At 43.7% G+C, this 21,797-nt stretch overlaps 1 protein-coding gene across 4 annotated transcripts in view; it reads left to right on the forward strand.

The window, feature by feature from the left end:
• The window catches only part of AASS (aminoadipate-semialdehyde synthase), a 112,701-nt gene that overhangs the window by 12,635 nt on the left and 78,269 nt on the right, over positions 1 to 21,797 (forward strand). For all 4 annotated transcript variants that reach the window (XM_033959459.1, XM_033959458.1, XM_033959461.1 and 1 more), the window contains 8 exons: positions 3,087 to 3,263; positions 3,455 to 3,539; positions 4,439 to 4,506; positions 4,589 to 4,735; positions 10,915 to 10,993; positions 11,081 to 11,208; positions 12,291 to 12,439; positions 17,029 to 17,151. In XM_033959459.1, coding sequence (XP_033815350.1) covers positions 3,087 to 3,263; positions 3,455 to 3,539; positions 4,439 to 4,506; positions 4,589 to 4,735; positions 10,915 to 10,993; positions 11,081 to 11,208; positions 12,291 to 12,439; positions 17,029 to 17,151 — 956 coding nt within the window. The remainder of the gene's footprint in view (positions 1 to 3,086; positions 3,264 to 3,454; positions 3,540 to 4,438; positions 4,507 to 4,588; positions 4,736 to 10,914; positions 10,994 to 11,080; positions 11,209 to 12,290; positions 12,440 to 17,028; positions 17,152 to 21,797) is intronic.

Below are 21,797 nucleotides of genomic sequence, written 5' to 3' on the forward strand. Positions count from 1 at the left end.
AAAAAGAAACAAATGTATTTCTTCCTGAGCAGTGCAAAAGATAGACAGCAGATTAAAATGCTCAAAATTGACACAATTCAAAAACTAACTTGAAAATAAAACCATTCCCCCTATCTTTGTTGTCTCCCTCCCTCCATGCTATGCCTCCCTCCAGCGGGTGTCTAACCTTCTGGCCGGCTCCAACCTGGCCGTTTTATGCGGCCCGCGGTTCCATGCCCCCCCCAGTGTCATCTTGTGGCCGGCTCCCACAGCCGTAGTGTGCAAGGAGTCGTGTTGAGCGGCTCCTTGTGCGTCCTGCACCTGAACTGGAAGCCTTCTCTCTGACGTCGCAGCGTCAGAGGGAATGTTTCTGGATGAGGTGTGGGATGCGCAAGAAGATGCTGCATGCGGCTCTATGCACATTACGACTGTGAAGAGGAGGGAGCCGGCCACAAGGTAAAACTGGGGGCATCAGACCGCGGGCCAGATTTGGCCCGGGGGCCTTGAGTTTGACACCTGTGCTCTAGAGAAATGGGGACCCGACACAGTCCATGTTTCGATTAAAACATCTTCCTCAGGGGCCTATGGTTTTCTTTTTAGAAGCGGAGCATAACAGGTGTGCAGGTGAATCTAGTACCTGTTTAGAAAATCACAAAAGGGTTGTCACCATAGTGAAAATCGTCTCGTACGGTGACAACCCTTTTGTGATTTTCTAAACAGGCACTAGATTGCTTGCTGTATGCGAGAGACACTTTTCGCTGTACATGAAAAAAGACATAGTACTACTCGAAAGGGTCCAGAGAAGAGCAACAAAAATGGTTAAGGGACTGGAAGAGTTTCCGTACAATGAGAGGCTAGAGAAGCTGGGCCTCTTCTCCCTTAAGAAGAGGAGACTGAGAGGGGACATGATCGAAACGTTCAAGATATTGAAGGGAATTGACTTAGTAGAGAAAGAGAGATTGTTCACCCTCTCCAAGGTGGAGAGAACGAGAGGGCACTCTCTAAAATTAAAAGGGAATAGATTCTGTACAAATGTAAGGAAGTTCTTCACCCAGAGAGTGGTAGAGATTGGGAATGCTTTTCCAGAGGGGAAAGCACCCTTCAGGGATTCAAGAAAAGGTTGGATAAGTTCCTGCTGGAACAGAACATATTCAGGTAAGGCTAGACTCAAATAGGGCACTGGCCTTTGACCTAAGGGCCGCTGCGTGAGTGGACTGATGGGCACGATGGACCACTGGTCTGACCTAGCAGCAGCAAATCTTATGTTCTTGTGTTCTTATAATGTTGTTATGTAATTTGCTGTTGGCTTTCTATTTTCAATAAAATTTGTCAATTACCCCCCCCAAAAACAGGCACTAGGTTCTTTTGCATGCTTGTTGCGCTCCGCTTTGTTCTTTCTAAAAAGAAAACCTTGGACCCCTGAGGAAGACGTTTTAATCGAAACACGGACTGTGTTGGGTCCTCGTTTCTCTAGAGCAGTGTATCGCAAACTGTGTGCCTCCTGAGGTTTCAGGTGTGCCGCAACACACTGGGTTCAGGTTTCAGGTTTTTATTAAAATTTGATTCTGTCGCTTATCAAGTTACTAAGCGAGTCATCCACGCCGGCTGACTGCCTCTCGCGGCAAGAGATATGTCCTGTAGCAAGGCAGCCAGCGCAGATGACTCTCTTCCTGGCCGGCGTCTCTTCCTCTCTCCCTGCATCTCCTGGATCCCTTCACCGAAGCGGGTCGCAGCCAGATGGGCCTCCGCACATGCGTGGATGCCGACGCAACGATGTCGCACATGCGCGTGACGTCCGCACACTTCTGGGTGCCTTCTGGCCGGGGCACTGGATTTTGTGTGCCGCAGGCCGGAAAGTATGTGAGACATTACTGTAGAGCAAAGGTGGATTATTATCATGCAACGTTTTATTGACTGAATAAAGCACCTGCATCAAGTCCATCGGCTCTGCAGTTCTTTTCCTGCTCCTTGTTGTTTAACTCTGAGGTAGAGGTCTGCACGGGAACGGGGATCGCGGAAATCCCGCGGGTCCCGCAGGAATCCCCCCCCTAACCCAAGGGACTCCCACTGGGACCCCCCTCTAGCCAACGGGACTCCCACGGGGATGAAAGGCGTTGGAAGCTGGGTTCGTCCATATAATATAATGGACACGTCAGCCTTAGTAAAAGAGGGGGTTTATAAGTTAATTACTTGAACATAAAACAAATAAAGGGTTCCACCAAAGAGATTCCACAAGGAAAACAGCAGCGCAAACACAAAAGAAACTGTGGAATTGATGATCCTGTCGGAAGTAATTGCTGCTTTTTATGGGGACTGATGGGGATGGAGGTAATTCCTTGCGGGGATGGGTGGGGACGGAGAGGATCCGGGTGGGGATGGAGAGGATCCTGGCGGGGACGGGTGGGGATGGAGATGATCCTGGTGGGGACGAAGAGGATCCTGGCGGGTCCGGGCAGGGATGGGTGGGATTTCTGTCCCCGTGCAACTCTCTACTCTGATGTACACCCAATCTCATTCTTTTTTCAATCTAGCAGTGACGGTGCAGTAAGACAGGATCGGCATTTTTGCTTTTTGTTTTCTGGTGACATCTATCTTCTCTGTAGCTATCTCTTTTTTGTATTATATATTTTTATAACCTCAACCATGAGGACATACTTTTTTTTTTCCTTTTAATACGAATTTAGTGCCATTTTATTTAAAGCCGTATTTACAAAATAAAGTTCTAAACGTGAATTTGGCTATTACTGAATTCCTGTTTCGTAAGGGTTTGCCAGTTTTTAAAATGAATTAGGTAGCTCTCCAGACAGCAGATGTGAGCCTATTGACATTTGCAGTGTCCCGAGAGAACAGATATAGAGTTCATGAAGGCAGAAAGACCTTTGTTACTGTGGAAGGAAAACAAATCCTGTCATTTTCTATCTATCATGCGTTAAAAAGGCTTTTTGTACTTGCATCTGGCTGTTTTATGGTTTTGAAAAAGTTGCAAACTTGCTCCCCTCCCCCAAAAAAATACAAACAAAAAACCTCACATGGGTGCTGTGGAAATCAAGCAGTGAAACAGACTTTAGGTTTTTCATAATCTTTTCTATGTACTGGTGATTTTGTAGGACTACATCAAAGCCGGCGGTGTTATACAGGAGGACATTTCTCAGGCTTCTCTGATCGTGGGAGTTAAGAGACCTCCGGAGGACAAACTGATACCAAAAAAGACTTATGCATTCTTCTCGCATACTATCAAAGCCCAAGAAGCAAACATGTCCCTCCTGGATGAGATTCTTAAGCAGGTCTGCAATAACTGTACAATTGTCACCTTTGCCCTTTTCGAGCAATATAGAATTTGATACGTTCAGAGATCATGTTTTATCCTTGATACCTACATCCAAGTTTATTAAAATGCCACTTCTAAAATTCAAAAAAAATCTGTGGTTTTTTCACTCCTATCATGCTTATTATAAAGTTGTTTCGTTTTCTTTAGGAAATCAGACTGATCGATTATGAAAAAATGGTGGATCATAAGGGCCTCAGAGTTGTAGCCTTTGGACAGTGGGCTGGTGTTGCAGGTAATGTGCTGTGTTAGACGCCAGAAAAGAATTGATGAAGAGGGGTCCTGATAGCTGAGTCTCCAAGCATTGGGGGAGATGTTCCTCTACTTTGTACTCCTCTCTTCCCCCCCTTGAACTTATCCAGCAGTAAATACTGCCTTGTGTAGGAGATGTATGGACATGAAAGGCTCAAAGGCCTCGATTTCTAAAAATGGTGCTGTAAGTTAGGCGGTGGTTGGCACCCTACTGTCGCCAGCGTTGAAGAACAGGAACCATGTTTCCGGCTGCAGGCCGGGCGCGTGCTGGGTCCTGTATCGCTTTGCCGTTGGCCTGCAGCTGCAAACATGGCTCCTGCTCTTTAACGCTGGCAGCGTGATTCGATGAGGCCACCACCGGTGAGGGAGGGAGGGTGGAGGGGGGATGATTTTTAAATGTAGTATAGGCTGGCAAGTTACTGGTAGGTAAGCCACGGCTACAAAAATGGGGCCGGCTTATGTCCCAGTTTTTTAAACTCGTCTAGGCCTTTTTTGTGGCCTATACAGGGGGGCGGCCTATATGTGGGGAAATATGGTAGTATAATTTGGTTACTTATTCTTGGAGGGTGGGCAAGGACAAGTGTCATACTGGTGGGAAGGGACTAAGGGCAAGGAAATCCTACTGGTGGGGAGAGGTGGGGGATCACATCAGCATCAGTTGTCATAAAATTTGAACGCCATCCTCTCATACCCATTGGGATTGTGTTCTATTCCCCCTTAGCTAACATTTTTCACTCAAGTGGCCTAATTGGATTTCTTTGTGCATCTAGGCATTTGCACATGTGTTGTGTTTGTGTGTGTGTATTACAGTATATATTCGGAGACATCTTTAATACACTTTTATGTTCTTAATGCTAAACATTTTGTGCCTTTTTGAGATAGGAATGATCAACATTTTGCACGGCCTGGGATTACGATTTCTTGCACTAGGGCATCATACGCCCTTTATGGTAAGAACCTAGAAAACAGCGTTAAAATGATTGGCAGCCACTTTCTTTACAGCTCTTACAAAAGTTCTGTGTCTGCTTCCAGCACATCGGAATGTCACATAACTACAGAAACAGCAGCCAGGCTGTCCAGGCAGTGCGAGATGCTGGTTATGAGATTTCTCTGGGTCTGATGCCAAAGTCTATCGGGCCTCTCACCTTCGTGTTCACCGGAACCGGCAATGTCTCTAAGGTGAGAATCACTATATGTAGCTTCAATTCTAATTTGCAGAAAACCTGTTATTTCTTTTTTTTATCAGATACTTCATAAAATTAAGAGCTTTGGAGAATTAAATTAGACTTGAAGAATTCCCCTAAAATCGCTGATCCCTTCATACTGGGGGCACATCATGTTTCTCATTTCAAGTTGAACTGGTAATACTAATGTTCCTTGCAGATATACAAAACATTCTGGGTTTCTGTCTTACCAGTTTATTTTGCATATTTTCACCCCTCTCTGTTCTACCTTAACTCCAGCAGTGAAACATTGTGTGTAAAACAGAAGGGAAATAGGTAGCCTGAGAGACTGAAGCGGGGGATGGATGGGGGGAGAGGGGGACAGTAATACGTTTCTCTATCATAGATGTCAGACTAGGGCCCTGACCCAAGCCCTACCAAAATATTCTGTCATACATGGCTCCCTTCCTCTGTGGTCTGGAATCTCTCTATTCCCTTTTCTTTCCCTCCCTCCTGCATTCTGGCATCTCCCACTTTCCTGCCACCCATGCCTCTCCACATTTGTTATGGCTGGCAGCAACAGCTCTAAATGCACTCATGTTTTAGCTTCTCTCCAGACTGGCACAGTTCATTGATGGGTAATAGCTCACCATGACCAGCAGGTGGAGACTGAGACAAATTTTGGCTGTAGTACAAGTAGCTGTGCAGCCCCCTAACGTAACCAGTCTGTTCTGATCAACCTAAGGTGAATTCGCTGGTAGCCCAAGTTACCAAGCAGACCTCATTACCCAGTGAAGAGGATGTGATGTTATATAAATCTGTTTATTGAAAATTTTTTGTAAAACAACAACCAGTCACAATACAGAGTCAGCAAACATGCTGTACATAACAATGGATAGACGACCTCTACCCACAACCCCTCCCGATCCCCACCGGAGTAGAACAACTTGAACACGGATTACAATAGTATCAGACCAAGAGAAACCAAGTAGCAAATGTGGAGCATAATAGGTAATAGAAGCTGTAGAAACCATCAAATAGTCTGCTGTCCAATTTGTGAGTCCCGTCCCTCATGCCCCCACCCACACCGAACCCTTTAAAAGGGGAACCAAGAGAGGAATACAGAAAAACACAGAATCCAAGTTCAACACAAGAAGTTGTGAGTTAAAGGACACATTTGGATGTGGTCCTTAAGAGGCAGTTTGAAGTATTAGCCCTTGGGCTTAAAGCTGCGGCGGTGATTTTATTCATAGCGCGTGCTTGCCATACTTGGTTTATCCATCCTCCTAACTGGTTTTATCGTGAGTGAATTATGTGGTGGATACTCTTTAAGACATTATTAGGGTCTTGAGCAAAGTTTCTGCCTTTTCTATCTCCACCTGCCGAATGTTCTGGATCAGGCAGTGGGCAGGAGATTCAGCCTTTCAAAGGACAGATGCTTTTTGGTAAGGGCCTCAATGACCTTATGGCTAGTGTGCATGATCGTTGTCCAAAAACCTTACTGGATAGTAGATCTCTTGCTACTCGAAGATCTTGGTGAGGGAGTTTTCAAGGCTCTCGAAGATTTCACTCATATTCAGGTGGTTCTGCCCCCCAGAGACCTTTTTTAGGGGTTTAGACAGCGATCTAGTGGGATCTGGTGATTACAAAGTCTCTGGATCTTGCTCGGCCACAGCCTCAAGAAAACACAATGACGTCAGGTCAGTGGCCATGCCTCGCCAGATAAGGGGAAGGCTGTTGGAGTATATGGAGTTCCAGGAGCAAATATGCTTGGATTTCTGGGTTCTAGAGATCATTCGAGAGGGTTACAAGATCAAGTTCTCTAGGGAAATGTTAAAAAATACTTCTTGGAGATTTTCTCAGTTTCAGAAGAATTAATTCCACCATTTACACAAGTATTTTACCTGCCTGATAGAAAATTGGATCAGCAATTGATCAACGAGGGACAACAGGAATCAAAATTGGACATTACTACATTATTGGAAAGTTCAATGAAAGAATTAGTTAAACCTGCGACATTACTGGTAACAGTTGTATTGATGCCAGACAAGAACTGGATTATGAAAATGTTCTTTAAAAATAGAACTAAAGAGTTCCTGGGTCAGAAAGTACAAATTTTCTCTGATGTTACCAAAGAGACTCAAAAACGAAGAAAGCAGTTTTTGTTATTAAAATCTGGTGTAATTTCAGTGGGAGGGAAATTTTTCCTTAGATTTCCTTGCAAATGTATTGTTCATTATGGTTCTGATAAATATGTTTTCTTTGATCCGACACACCTAACCAAATTTGTGGCATTGAAACGTCTTGAGAAAGGTGAAAAAATAGAAGTAACAACAGAAATACATGATTAGCTCCCCGCGATTTCATCCATTTAGATTTTCTTAAGTATAAGATTAATCTTATGATCTTTTTGTTTTAATCCACCCTATTGAAGTCTAGGATCCAATTATTGTGGACTAGAGATTGTCTTTATAAGGAGAAGATGTTATGATATTTAATATCTTCTATATCATATTGTAATTTGTTTTCTTTTTCTTTATGTATATTTAAAACAATCTTACTGTACAAGATGTTTATGCTTGGGAATAATGTATAAAATTATAAATAAATAATAAAAAAAAAAACAAAAAAAAACAAGATCAAGTTCTCTCACCTTCTCTCTGATCTTTTTAGAGATTTGCCGGCTGGCCAACCAGAAAAGTTGAGCAGAGTATGAGGCTCTTGGATATTTGTGCCATAGAGCCCGTACCGGACAAAGAATCGGGCTTGGGTAGATACTCAATTTACTTTATAGTGCCCAAGAAAGGCTCAGACAATTGGAAATGAATACTGGATCTGAAATCAGTCAATGCAGTGCTTGAAAGTGCCTTGTTTCTACATGGAAGACCATTCAGTCGGTCATTGTGGCGGTGGCACCGGGGAAATTTGTAGCCTCCTTGGATTTGATGGAAGTCTACCTTCATATTCCCATCTTTCCAGCCCACAGGAAGTACTTAAGATTTCATGTCTTCGAGCAACATTTCCAGTTTTCTGCAGTGCTGTTTGAATTAGCCATGGCGCCACACACCTTTACAAGGTGATGGTAGTGGCGGTCACTCATCTCTGCAAGACGGGGATCCAGGTGCGCCCATACTTGGATGACTGACTTATTCGAGCCCCAACCAAAGAGGAAAGAGAACAGGTGGTGATGCAAGTGGTCCATCTTTTGGAGGATCTGGGCTGGATAGTCAAGTTCAAGAAGAGTTGTGTGGCTCCAGACCAATGACTGGAGTACATGGGAGTTTGGTTCGACACGACAGTGGGCCGTGTTTTTCTACCAGATTTGCACAAACAGAAGCTCCAGCAGCAAATAACTGAGCTGCTGGCAAGGCTGGAACATACTGCATGGCATTGCCTCCAGGTTATGAGGTCAGTGGCAGCGACCATAGAGCTGGCACCATGGGTGAAGGCTCATTTTCGTCCCCTGCAGGACTCTTCCAATGGCTGTCTCAGTCAGACTCGCTCCAGCAGTCACTTCTGTGACAGGCAGAGGCGAGAAGCAGTTTGTGAAGGTGGCTTCAGCCAGTCTCTCTCTCAAAGGGCATGCTACTCCGCATAGACTCCTGGGTCATCCTAATGACAGACGCCAGCCTTTACAGCTGGAGCGGTCATTGCAGCAAGCATCTGGTGAAGGACTGCTGGTCTCCCCCTCAGAGAAAATGGTCCATCAATCGCCTGAAGCTGTGAGCTATTCGGCTGATGTTGTAGATGATGGCAGCTTCCTTGGAAGGGAAGGTGGTCGGAATCTTTAGGACAACCCTACAGCAGTGGTTTATGTCAGCTGATGGGGGGGGGGGCACCAAGAGAGCTTCGTTAGGGTTAGAGGCTTATCTCCTGTTTCGATGGGTGGAGGCTTTATCTGCAGGCGATATCTGCAGCCCATGTAGTGGGAGTGGAGAACGTTCAAGCCTATTTCTTCAGCTGGCAGATGCTGGACCCGGAGGTGTTCGACTGTATTGCTCGACAGTGGGATTGCCTGCGGATGGACCTCATGGACTCAGCAGCGAACAAAAAAGTGGATCTCTTCTACAGCTGAAGATTTGAGCCTGGGAGTGCAGAGTTGGGATGCATTAGTTCAATCTTGGCTGAGGACAGGGCTCTTGTATGCATTTCCCCCGTGTCCCATGATAGGGCGGGTCATTCTCAGGATTGTGAGTCACGGGCCTGATGGTTCTTGTGGCTCCTGACTGTACCTTGGTACACAAACGTGGTTCGGCTGCAAAGGGACAAGAGTCTCAGGTTGCCAGTCAGCATGGATCTGTTGACTCGGGGCCTAGTACCCATAGAAAATCTGGAATATTATGGGCTTATGGCATGGCTCTTGAGCAGGCAGCCCTAGAGAGGAAAGGTTACTTAGAGGTGGTCATAGCTGCTCTCCTTAAAGCTATAAAGCCTTCAACCGTCGCAACCTGTGCTAAGGCCTGGAAACAGTTTCAGCACTGGTGTGCCTTGAAAGCTCCAATTTTGGAGATTCTCACATTCTTACAGGCAGGCCTTGAGAAAGGCCTGGCATTTACTTTGTTGAATTAGAGCTTTTGGGTACAAGGTCTTTCACATCCAGATGTAGCAAGATTCTTAAAGGGGGCTCTTCGATTGCCCTTCCCATCATGGAGTCTCAATTTGGTCCTTAAATGACTCAGTAAGAGGCTTCTCTTCTGGACCTCATGGTCCAGACGATGTTTCTGATAGCTATTACGTCTGCAAGAAGAGTCTTGGAGTTGCAGGCTCTCTCATGTATGGAGTCTTTCCACAAGATTATGGAAGCAGGGCTTTCTTTATGTACAGTTTTGTCATTTTTGCCAAAGGTTGTTTCGGCCTTCCATGCCAACCAAGAAGTCTTATTATCCATGTTTCCTTCCATGGGGTCAAAGAAAAAGGATCAGGCGATGAAACTGGACATTCGGAGAGCTTTTCTCCGTAATCTGGAGGTGACTGATGACTTTTGGGTCTTGTATTACCTTTTTGTGCTCACTAGAAGGCCAAGTATGGTAAGATGGTGTCTAAAGCCTCTAATTCCAGATGGATCAAACTAGCAATCTTGGCATATATTGACTGGTAAACAGCCACTGATTTTGGTGCGAACATGTTATACTAGAAGTATAGCTTCTTCATAGGTGGAGTGTTGGGCAGTCTTGCCCGAGGAGATTTGTAGGGCAGCCACATGGTCCACTCTTCAAACTTTCACCATGTTTTATAAAGTGGACGTAGCAGCCAGAAAGGATGCTGCCTTTAGGTCCTGCGTACTGAAGGCAGACATACGGGTTCTGTCCTAGATTAAGGGGACTGCTTTGGTACTTCCTTACCATTCAGGACTACTAGACACATTGCACTAGCAAGAAAGATTAGGTTCTTACTTTGATGATCTTTCTTGTAGATGTGCCTAGTAGTCCTGAGGCCCCACTCTATTATTGTTTTGAGCCTGCTTTCTGTCTGAGTTAGATGTGTGTTGAGACTGGAAAATGCTTCTGCCACTCAGCTTAAACCCCCCCCCCCCCCAGGTATTTTTGCCTGATAAATGGCTGTGCGTAAGAAGAATGTTGGTGCTGGTTGCACCCAGAAACAGAATGGAGTCTCAATTTCTGATTGTGGTTGCACACCATTTCTGTTTAGATCTTTAACTTTGGGCTCTTTTTACTAAACCATGGAAGAGCTTCTCACTGCAGGCTGGTGATGTAAATGCTTCGATGCTCATTCTATTCCTATGAGCGTCGAAGCATTTACCTTACTGGCCTGCGGTAAGAAGCTCTTCTGCAGTTTAGTAAAACCCCACACTTGCTTGTTATACTTGTTACAGAGCAGAACAGAATTGGACTGTTGGGGATATTCCCCGTACCCCTCCTCCTTCTTCTTTCTCCCTTTAAGAGTATTTTGCACTGCTTTGGGACAGACTGAGGGAGCATGGAACAGCCCTCTGGGAAGGAGGCAGAGTTGAAAGATGTGTGACATCCTTCTGCAGCAAATTGCGGGTTCAGGGACAAAACCCTACTGTTTAAGACTACTAGACACATCTACAAGAAAAAGATTATTGAGATGATAACCTAATCTTTCTACATAAATGGCCACCTAATTGCCCTCTTAAATCAGGTGCTTTGTTATAAAATTACCTTCTATATGCACGCTACCTTGGTTTTAACATGAGGCTATTCTCATCTATAGGGTGCCCAAGAAATGTTTAACGAGCTGCCGTGTGAGTTTGTGGAACCGCATGAGCTGAAGGAAGTTTCCAAGACTGGAGGTGAGAATGAGCATCTGGTCTAACTAGATGATGGGCCAACACAAGGGTCCTTCTTCAAATAGACTTACCTAATGTTGTTTCTTACAGACCTAAGGAAAGTGTATGCTACAGTTTTAAGTCGCCATCACCATCTTGTGAGGAAGACGGATGGGGTGTATGATCCTCTAGAATATGACAGGCATCCGGAGCTTTACACGTCTCGATTTAATACTGATGTAAGAATTTAGGAAGTTCTTGCCTTGTTGCTATTCTTCCTTTGCTGTATAATCTTGTTAAACTGTAGGGCACATTGGAAGCTTTTCTTTATGGGTTGTAGTGTTCCAAAACTGATCTCATGCAGTTCCAGTGTTAGGAGCATTTATAAATTGGTGGTTTTTAAAAAAAAAAAAAATTCTCATTAAATATGTTTGTAGAAAACATGTTCTCAGATGTGGCTGTTCATCCTGATTTTTTTTGGTTGGTTGATCACATACGAAATAAGCCACGCTAAAGCATCTGTGCACTTTGCATCTGTTGTTTGCAGATGCAAAGTGCACAGATATAAGGAGGGTGGTAGGAGAAGGGGCAAAATATGGTAAAAATATCTTCAAATACGTATGTGGCTGATTTCCTTCCTCAACCTAAACGTACCCTCCTTTCCAGGAATAACTTTGATTTTCCTGTGATTGAAAATATGCATGTTATGGTACCCTCTGTAGACTTTTTGAATTGCATTTAATTGCAAAATATTCCTTTTTGAGAGCATAGGAGCCTGCTCTATTGGTATTTGAACCCCACCCCCCTTAATATTGAGCGAACTTCTTGACTTTGACCAGGGACGGGTAGTTTCCATTGAGTTTAGCACCCCCAGTTGTTTGAAAAGTTGGCTCCTATGTTTGAGAGGACTGTTTTTACTAGGGTAAATTGCTTTTGAAAATGGCCCTCTTCAGTTTCTGTAGTGATGGAACATTTCTGTATTGTTTATGGTAGAATATTGTAGTTTGGTTAAAGGGAATATAGGAAGAAAACCAAAAAAGGAGAAAGGTCCCACATGAAGGGAATACCAAAAGGGTGGACCAATAAAAAAAAAATAATAATGGAACCTGTTGAACTTTGTTTTATCGGTTCTTACCCCTATTTATTTTTATTGGTCTACCCTTGCTTCCTTGTCTAAAGGTAATATGGGTGCAGATGCCTATAATGTATGGCAACAGGGTAAAGGAGACCGATGTGGGCAGTCTAGCTTCAAAAGTCGCTCATTTACAAATAAGCAAAAGACTGCTAGCTTCAATTACTAAAGAAGTTTTCTGCTTTTCAGATTGCGCCTTATACTACTTGTTTAATAAATGGAATATACTGGGACCCCCATACCCCTCGTTTGCTAAACAGACAGGATGCCCAGCGGCTGTTGGCCCCGTTGAAACCCTCTCCTTTGGCCACTGAGGGTTGTCCAGAATTACCGCACAAGTAAGATGCTTATAACTTGCATGTTAAGTTCTGCTCCTTGAGGAAGTTGATCTCTTAAGGCTGTGGTTTTCATGAATTTTTTTAAGCTGGGGCCACTGTGGATTCTAATGAGCTAAAGGGGAGCTGCTAAATATTTTCCATTGGAGGGGGGGAGGTTATCCCTACAACCCACCTTCAGACTTCATGGGGGAGTATTCTCAAGGTTGTGACCATTTCCAAATGTATTCCTTGTCTATTGAGAAATGCCTTGTCCTTGAAACACCATCTGCTTTCTCCTTTCTGTCCTGAGCCCTGGGTAGAGAGGCAGAGTAGCAGTAGAAAAGACAACCAGAAAGGCAATAATGGCCACCAAAAAGTACAAGAATAAGTTCTTTACACTTTTTCAGGGAGATAAAGCTCGTGAGTAGCATTGCATCCCAATTAAGAGAGCTCCTTTGTATATAGCACAGTATGGGGGCAATTCTATATCGAGCACCTAAAGTTAGTGTACATTGTCCCAGCACCTAAGCGTGAATTCCTTAATGGCGATTGCGTGCGCAGTTGCTGTTTAAGAATACTAGCAAAATTCCACTTTTGGAGTATTGTGTTCAGTTTTGGAGACCGTATCTGGCGAAGGACATAAGAAGACTTGAAGCGGTCCAGAGGAGAGCGACGAAAATGATAGGAGGTTTGCACCAAAAGATGTATGAGGAGAGACTGCAAGCCCTGAATATGTATACCCTAGAGCAGGGGTGTCAAAGTCCCTCCTGGAGGGCCGCAATCCAGTAGGGTTTTCAGGATTTCCCCAATGAATATGCATGAGATCTATTAGCATTCAATGAAAGCAGTGCATGCAAATAGATCTCTTGCATATTCGTTGAGGAAATCCTGAAAACCCAACTGGATTGCGGCCCTCGAGGAGGGACTTTGACATCCCTGCCCTAGAGGAAAGGAGGGACAGGGGAGATATGATTCAAATGTTCAAATACTTGAAAGGTATCAACGTAGAACAAAATCTTTTGAAGAGAAAGGAAAATGGTAAAACCAGAGGGCATAATTTGAGGCTGAGGGGTGGGAGACTCAAGAGCAATGTAAGAAAATTCTTCTTTACGGAGAGGGTGGTGGATGCCTGGAATGTGCTCCCGAGAGAGGTGGTGGAGATGAAAACGGTGACGGAGTTCAAAAAAGCATGGGATGTACACACAGGATCTAGAATCGGAAAACAATTGTAAATATTGAAGAACTAAGGCCAGTACTGGGGAGACTTGCATGATCTGTGTCTGTGTATGGCCATTTGGTTGATGATGGGCTGGGAGGGTGTAGATGGACTGGAGTGACCTTTGACGGAGACTTCAGTAGTTGGAACCTAAGCACCTGGGCAAAGCTTTGGATTCTTGCCCAGAAATAGCTAAGAAGAGAAAAATTTTTTTAATTAAATCAGGTTGGGCAAACTGGATGGACCATTCGGGTCTTTATCTACAGTCATCTACTATGTTACTATGTTCCCATGAATATTTGTGTCAGCTCAATGGCTGTCGTAAATGGCTGCTCCTAATTGTAGGCAGGTAGGCGCATAAATGCTAGTATTCTATAACCTACCCACGAAAATGCTGGATACCCCTCCAATGTCCATGCTCTCTTGCAAGTTGCAAGCAATGGATTTTGTAGGCGCAACTTAAGAAAAGTGAGTACTGGCAGTTAGGCATACAACAGCTAATTAGTACCAATTAAGACTAATTATGGCCAATAATTGGCCATTAATGCCAGTTAGAATCTAATGATTAAAATTATGCACACAATTGGCCTGTTGGCTTTCAGGACACCTGCCCCATTCTGAGGGTGACCTTCTCTTGTTTGGCTGCATGATCACTCCAGTTCAAACGTATGGTTAAAGCTACAGCATCAGCACCCTGAGGTTGTGATCCTGGGCAAGTCACTTAATCCTCCAGGCACATTAGGTAGATTATGAGCCCGCTGGGACAGACGGGGAAAAATGTTTGAGTACATGAATAAATTCATGTAAACCGTTCTGAGCTCCCCTGGGAGTATAGAAAACTGAACAAATAGTATGAAAAGTTTCTGGTAACCAGAGCTGATACTATGATGTCACAATGCCTCATTCCTCCAATAAGAGCCAACCTCATCAGTGATGTCACAATGGCTTGATTGTCCTTTACTTGACTCACATCTAATACATTTTGATTTCCAGAGTGGTGCAGTGGTTAAAGCTACAGCCTCAGCACCCTGGGGTTATGGGTTCAAATCCCACGCTACTCCTTGTGACCCTAGGTAAGTCACTTAATCTCCCCATTGCCCCAGGTACATTAGATAGATTGTGAGCCCACTGGGACAGACAGGGAAAAACTGTTCTGAGCTCCCCTGGGAGAATGGTATAGAACAGGGGTCTCCAATTTTTTTGCCATGAGGGCCACATTGGGTACTTCAGCACTTTTCAGCGGGCCGTAGTAAAAAAAAAAAAAAAAGATAGATAACTCTAGATACGAGTTTTATTGAAAGCACAAAATTTTATAAACTAATTTCAGAGTATGTGAGATTAAATTATCGTATGTTAATGACACAAACAGTACCAGCAAATTTTCATCACAAATTATAATAAAACCATTTTATGTGAATGATGGAACTGTTTTTGTGTTTAAAAAATCTTATTAAACTGAGGTTCGAATTTTGAAATGCTATTTATAAGTAGCAACTTCAAATCTTCATTAGATAATTTGCCCTGTATTTTGACTTAACACTGTCGATCGAGGCTGAACAAGTTCGAAGAAATGCCACGAAGTATACAATTACAATTCAGTATTAAATAAAGTTGTGAATAATATTAATATTAACATAATATGGAATATCAATATATTTTGAACACAATTTTAATTAATGCATTTGAATCTTATCAACACCCCGTGTTTTTGTTGTTTTTTTGTGGATTCTCATTGGAAAATTAGTCCATTTGGTGCATTTCCACACAATTCTTCTGCGCCGTACTTTGGCCCTGGTATTGAACACTGAATAGATAAATAAATAAATCTTGGTATAGATTTTTGACTCAAGTATCCTTTGATCCTTGTCACTGTGTAGGTCCTGTTTCTTGACCTTACAACAGCTATATACAGTAAGGGGGCTGTTCTATAGAAATACATTGCACACACTAATTCTTTCTCTGTTTATGACTAAGATGGATTACTGAAACATCATTTATGCTGGAATTTCACAGACACTGATTTGCACATTACAAACTATGCGGAACTGTGCTATTCACCTAATATGTCACGTGAGCAAGGTTTACTCATATTTCACCACTTCCGAAAGATTACCATTGACTCCCGATTGAACGACAAATCAAATTTTAAAATCCTTTTTCTGGCATTCAAAGCTTTCCATTAGGTTTGCCCGAATGTTTCCATTGCCTAATTCTCCTGTATGCTCCTCTCTGTATGCTTCAGTCTATCGATGACCACCGGCTAGTTTTGCCATCACCCCGATATGCACACTTGGGAGTCCACACAATGCTTTCTTTTTCATAGCTCCAGCATTATGTACCTCACTATCTTTGACAATCCATAGTGATTCTTCCTTGAAAAAGGGGACTGACGGAGGGGTCTTGCAGGGTCTGACTGTTGTACTTCCTGGAATCTCCGTATTAATTCCCTTTTGGGTTTGTATATTATGGCCCGCATTCTGTAACCAGCGCCATTGTCGGCGGCTGCCTTAAAAAGTGGCCGCCAATCGCATGTCAATCAGGTGATGGCACCGGGTGCAGAATCGTGCCTCTGGCAAAGGTAGGCGCCTACCTATGATGGGAATTGCCCCTCCCTAGGTGCAGTGTATCGCAAAGGACTGCGTCGCTTCCCCTGTTGCACAGGGCAGCATTACGACTTGTTTCAAAGACCAGCACTCTGCCACTTGGACAGGAGAGTAGAAGTTTGAATGTTTTGCCTCAGTTCTGAATAGGGGACTTTTGTAAATTTGCACTGATTTATCACCCCCTACAAATAGAGTAACACGATTTGCTATTTCCCAACTGCACAATCTTTCTAAATTCTCCAATACACCTAAATAAAGTACCTTAGCAAAATCTACTTCCCTATCCCTCACCCTGATGGTGACATTGAACGTTCAGATTTGTTCAGACATCACCTTTAACCGATTTTGCAATGGCCTGATAGAGGGAAAAGAGCTTTGAATAGCAGCAAAACACTTCAACAAAAATAAATGTGTTAAGTTACTTTAGTAGGGAATATGACGAAACCACCTATAGCTTGTTTGTTCATCTTTTACCCTTACTGCATAACCTTTAGGAATGTTCAAATGTGTTTATCAATTTGCATTTAAAAAAATTTTTCTGGAAATTCACAATAACAATCCATATCTGTGGTTACAGTCAAAGTAGTATACATATTATGTACAGGCATTTATTTTGTACCTGGGCAATGAAAGGTTAAGTGACTTGCCCAGAGTCACAAGGAGCTGCAGTAGGAATCAAACCCAGTTCCCCTGATTCTCATGCCACTGCACTAGCCATTAGACTACTTCTCCTCTCCAATAATGGTTGTGCTTGCAGATATTTAATTTTTTTTCTTCTTTTAATTTTCCAGGTTTGTGGCAATATGTGATATTTCAGCCGACACAGGCGGCTCAATTGAGTTTATGACGGAGTGCACCAGCATTGATCAGCCGTTCTGTATGTATGATGCAGACCAGCACATCATCCATGATAGGTGAGAGATGCCTTGCTTGCCCTGGACCTTTTTATTTCCTCTTTGGAGATTGAAAATCCATAATTATAGGGGGCAATTTGCAGTAGAAAACAGAAAAGGCGACCAGGTGGTACTCAGTATCTTTATTCTATGAAGACTCGACACGTATGTGTTTTGGCCCGAAGGCCTGCCTCAGGAGTCTTAATGCTTTGATCAGTACAGTATATGTCGACTGTTCTATCTTATAAAATTATAATGATTGAGTCATTCACCAAACACTTCAATTGGAATGATCACTAAAAAATGTATCCATGATGTGGAGATTAACCCAGAATAAAGATATTGAGTACCACCTGGTCGCCTTTTCTGTTTTCTTCAAGTATCTGCCTTGATAAGGTAGAATCTCCTGTTTGTTTCAATTTGCAGTAGCTCAGCTCACTACAAAGTCCTTAGGTTCTTTTTGAAAATTAACTGCAAGGTCCACAGTTATAAATCATATCTGCATCGTCCTTTGTTACTCACACTCTTTGGAACACCTTGCCCACCTCACTCCACACTGAACAATCATGCCAAAAGTTTATAGCACAATTGAAGGCTCACCTACTTTCCAGTTTTTTTCAAAGATTGCTGCTGCAGTCAGTGTCTGGATGTACGAGGAGTGACAATTAAGTTTGTGAACTCATCCTACCAAATAACACTACTGTCACCTTCGAAGGACTTCCCTTGGGAAGCTATGCACCGACGACAGCCCCTAGTCCACCCTTCAAAGCATTTTTGAAACTCTTTTTTTTTTTCTGCAATGCCCATCAGAGCTGTCGTCACATTACCCTTGATGTCATCAAAATGTCTTCCTTTCAATATTTCCTTTTATCTTTTGGTAAAGAAAAAAGTCATGGGGGGGGGGCCAGATCAGGTGACTAGGGAGGGTGTTCCAGTACTGTTGCAGTAGAAAACAGAAAAGGCGACCAAGGTGGTACTCAGTATCTTTATTCTATGAAGACTCGACAAAAAGGGCATAGGTAATGAAACAATAGGATGGGAAAAGGTTACCCGCTCAATTTTCACTTAACAGCACTTTTAGGGTTCCTTTTACTAAGGTGCGCCAGCATTTTTAGCGCACGCAGGATATTACCGTGCGCTACGCGGCTAGAACTAATGCCGGCTCGATACTGGTGTTAAAGTCTTGCGCGCGGCAATTCAGCGCGTGCTATTCCGCACGTTAATGGCCTAACGCACCTTAGTAAAAGGAGCCCTTAGTCCGCTAAAGAGTATCCTGATTATATAGAATTCAAATAACTCAGTCCTTAAAAAGCCAGCTTTTCAGGAGACTTTTAAACTAACAATATAAGGGAAGAAAAATTACTTACTATTTCCCTATAAAAGCATAATATCTAGTACCTGATAAGCACAAGCATAGTTTCCCCTTTGAAAATTAGGTATCAAGACCAAGGACACAGAAGTATCTGAACAGCATGTGCTTTTACTGCGGGTGGATGAATGGGAAGAAAAGAGTACATGTGAATAATTGAAAATACAATTATAAGGGTTCTTCAAAAAGTTTCCGCACTTTCATATTTTTGCGAGAAATTGTTGGGGCGAGAGAAGTGGTAAGAAGGCACACAGTATTCCAAATGAGGTCTCACCATGGTTCTGTATAATGGCATTATGACTTCAGGCTTCCGGCTGACGAAACTCCTGCGGACAGTTGTTAGGTTGCATCCGCAGGAGTTTCGTCAGCCGGAAGCCTGAAGTATGCCATTATACAGAACCATGGTGAGACCTCATTTGGAATTCTGTGTGCAATTCTGGAGTCCACACTAACCGAAAAGATGTGCTGAGAGTAGAGTCAGTGCAACGGATGGCCACCAGGATGGTCTCGGGGCTCAAGGATCTATCGTACGAGGAAAGGCTGAAAAATTTGCGGCTGTACTCACTCGATGAACGTAGGGAGAGAGGAGACATGATCGAGACATTTAAGTATATTACCGGCCGTATGGAGATGGAAGAAGAGATTCTCATTCTCAAAGGACCCTCAGCCACAAGAGGGCATCCGCTCAAACTCAGGGGCGGGAAATTTCATGGCGACACCAGGAAATATTTCTTCACCGAGAGAGTGGTTGATCCTTGGAACGAGCTCCCGGTGCAGGTGATCGAGGCAAACAGCGTGCAAGAATTTAAGAGCAAATGGGATGCCCATGTGGGACCACTTAGAGGGTTAAGCCAAGGGAACCTGTCACCAGGAGTGGGATCCCTAGGATAGTAGACTTGAGGGTGGGTCAGTAGAGTGGGCAGACCTGATGGGCTATGGCCCTTATCTGCTGTCATCTTCTATGTTTCTATGTCATAGAATGTCATGTGACTAGTCAGTCAGTCAAGCCGGCTCACTTTGCAAGTAGTGATATAATTTGCTTTTGAGACATTTATGTTTTAATATGTTTATTAAGATTTTCAATAAAGTGCCAAAAACATCATAAAACAGTGCAATCCAAAGACTTTTACATGTGCACAGATCAAAGCCCCCCCTTCCCCGCATATCATTAATAACAGTGTCCAACAATCCAGCATGTGGCATGAGACCCCCCTTCACAAATTCAATAGACGATCACGGGCCTGGGGTGTTAGGTCCATCCAAAAGTGCTCCCAAATCAAACTGAAGTGGTGACCCGGGGCCTTATCAAGGTCACATAGTAACATAGTAACATAGTAACATAGTAGATGACGGCAGATAAAGACCCGAATGGTCCATCCAGTCTGCCCAACCTGATTCAATTTAAATTTTTTTTTTTTTTTCCTTCTTAGCTATTTCTGGGCGAGAATCCAAAGCTCTACCCGGTACTGTGCCTGAGTTCCAACTGCCAAAATCTCCGTCAAGACCCACTCCAGCCCATCTACACCCTCCCAGCCATTGAAGCCCTCCCCAGCCCATCCTCCACCAAACGGCCATACACAGACACAGACCGTGCAAGTCTGCCCAGTTACTGGCCTAGTTCAATATTTAATATTATTTTCTGATTCTAAATCCTCTGTGTTCATCCCACGCTTCTTTGAACTCAGTCACAGTTTTACTCTCCACCACCTCTCTCGGGAGCGCATTCCAGGCATCCACCACCCTCTCCGTAAAGTAGAATTTCCTAACATTGCCCCTGAATCTACCACCCCTCAACCTCAAATTATGTCCTCTGGTTTTACCATTTTCCTTTCTCTGGAAAAGATTTTGTTCTACGTTAATACCCTTTAAGTATTTGAACGTCTGAATCATATCTCCCCTGTCTCTCCTTTCCTCTAGGGTATACATATTCAGGTCTTCCAGTCTCTCCTCATACGTCTTCTGGCGCAAGCCTCCTATCATTTTCGTCGCCCTCCTCTGGACCGCCTCAAGTCTTCTTACGTCTTTCGCCAGATACGGTCTCCAAAACTGAACACAATACTCCAAGTGGGGCCTCACCAATGACCTGTACAGGGGCATCAACACCTTCTTCCTTCTACTGACTACGCCTCTCTTTATACAGCCCAGAATCCTTCTGGCAGCAGCCACTGCCTTATCACACTGTTTTTTCGCCTTTAGATCTTCGGACACTATCACCCCAAGGTCCCTCTCTCCGTCCGTGCATATCAGCTTCTCTCCTCCCAGCATATACGGTTCCTTCCTATTATTAATCCCCAAATGCATTACTCTGCATTTCTTTGCATTGAATTTTAGTTGCCAGGCATTAGACCATTCCTCTAACTTTTGCAGATCCTTTTTCATATTTTCCACTCCCTCTTCGGTGTCTACTCTGTTACAAATCTTGGTATCATCTGCAAAAAGGCACACTTTTCCTTCTAGCCCTTCAGCAATGTCACTTACATACATATTGAACAGGATTGGCCCCAGCACCGAACCCTGAGGGACTCCACTAGTCACCTTTCCTTCCTTCGAGCGACTTCCATTAACCACCACCCTCTGGCGTCTGTCCGATAGCCAGTTTCTGACCCAGTTCACCACTTTGGGTCCTAACTTCAGCCCTTCAAGTTTGTTCAACAGCCTCCTATGAGGAACTGTATCAAAGGCTTTGCTGAAATCCAAGTAAATTACATCTAGCATATGTCCTTGATCCAGCTCTCTGGTCACCCAATCAAAAAATTCAATCAGGTTCGTTTGGCACGATTTACCTTTTGTAAAGCCATGTTGCCTCGGATCCTGTAACCCATTAGATTCAAGGAAATACACTATCCTTTCTTTCAGCAACACTTCCATTATTTTTCCAACAACTGAAGTGAGGCTCACCGGCCTGTAGTTTCCTGCTTCATCCCTGTGACCACTTTTATGAATAGGGACCACATCCGCTCTCCTCCAATCCCCAGGAATCACTCCCGTCTCCAGAGATTTGTTGAACAAGTCTTTAATAGGACTCGCCAGAACCTCTCTGAGTTCCCTTAGTATCCTGGGATGGATCCCGTCTGGTCCCATCGCTTTGTCCACCTTCAGTTTTTCAAGTTGCTCATAAACACCCTCCTCCGTGAACGGCGCAGAATCTACTCCATTTTCTCGTGTAACTTTGCCGGACAATCTCGGTCCTTCTCCAGGATTTTCTTCTGTGAACACAGAACAGAAGTATTTGTTTAGCACATTTGCTTTCTCCTCATCACTCTCCACATATTTGTTCCCAGCATCTTTTAGCCTAGCA

Source organism: Geotrypetes seraphini, chromosome 9 (assembly GCF_902459505.1).
Source record: "Geotrypetes seraphini chromosome 9, aGeoSer1.1, whole genome shotgun sequence".
Taxonomy (NCBI): domain Eukaryota; kingdom Metazoa; phylum Chordata; class Amphibia; order Gymnophiona; family Dermophiidae; genus Geotrypetes; species Geotrypetes seraphini.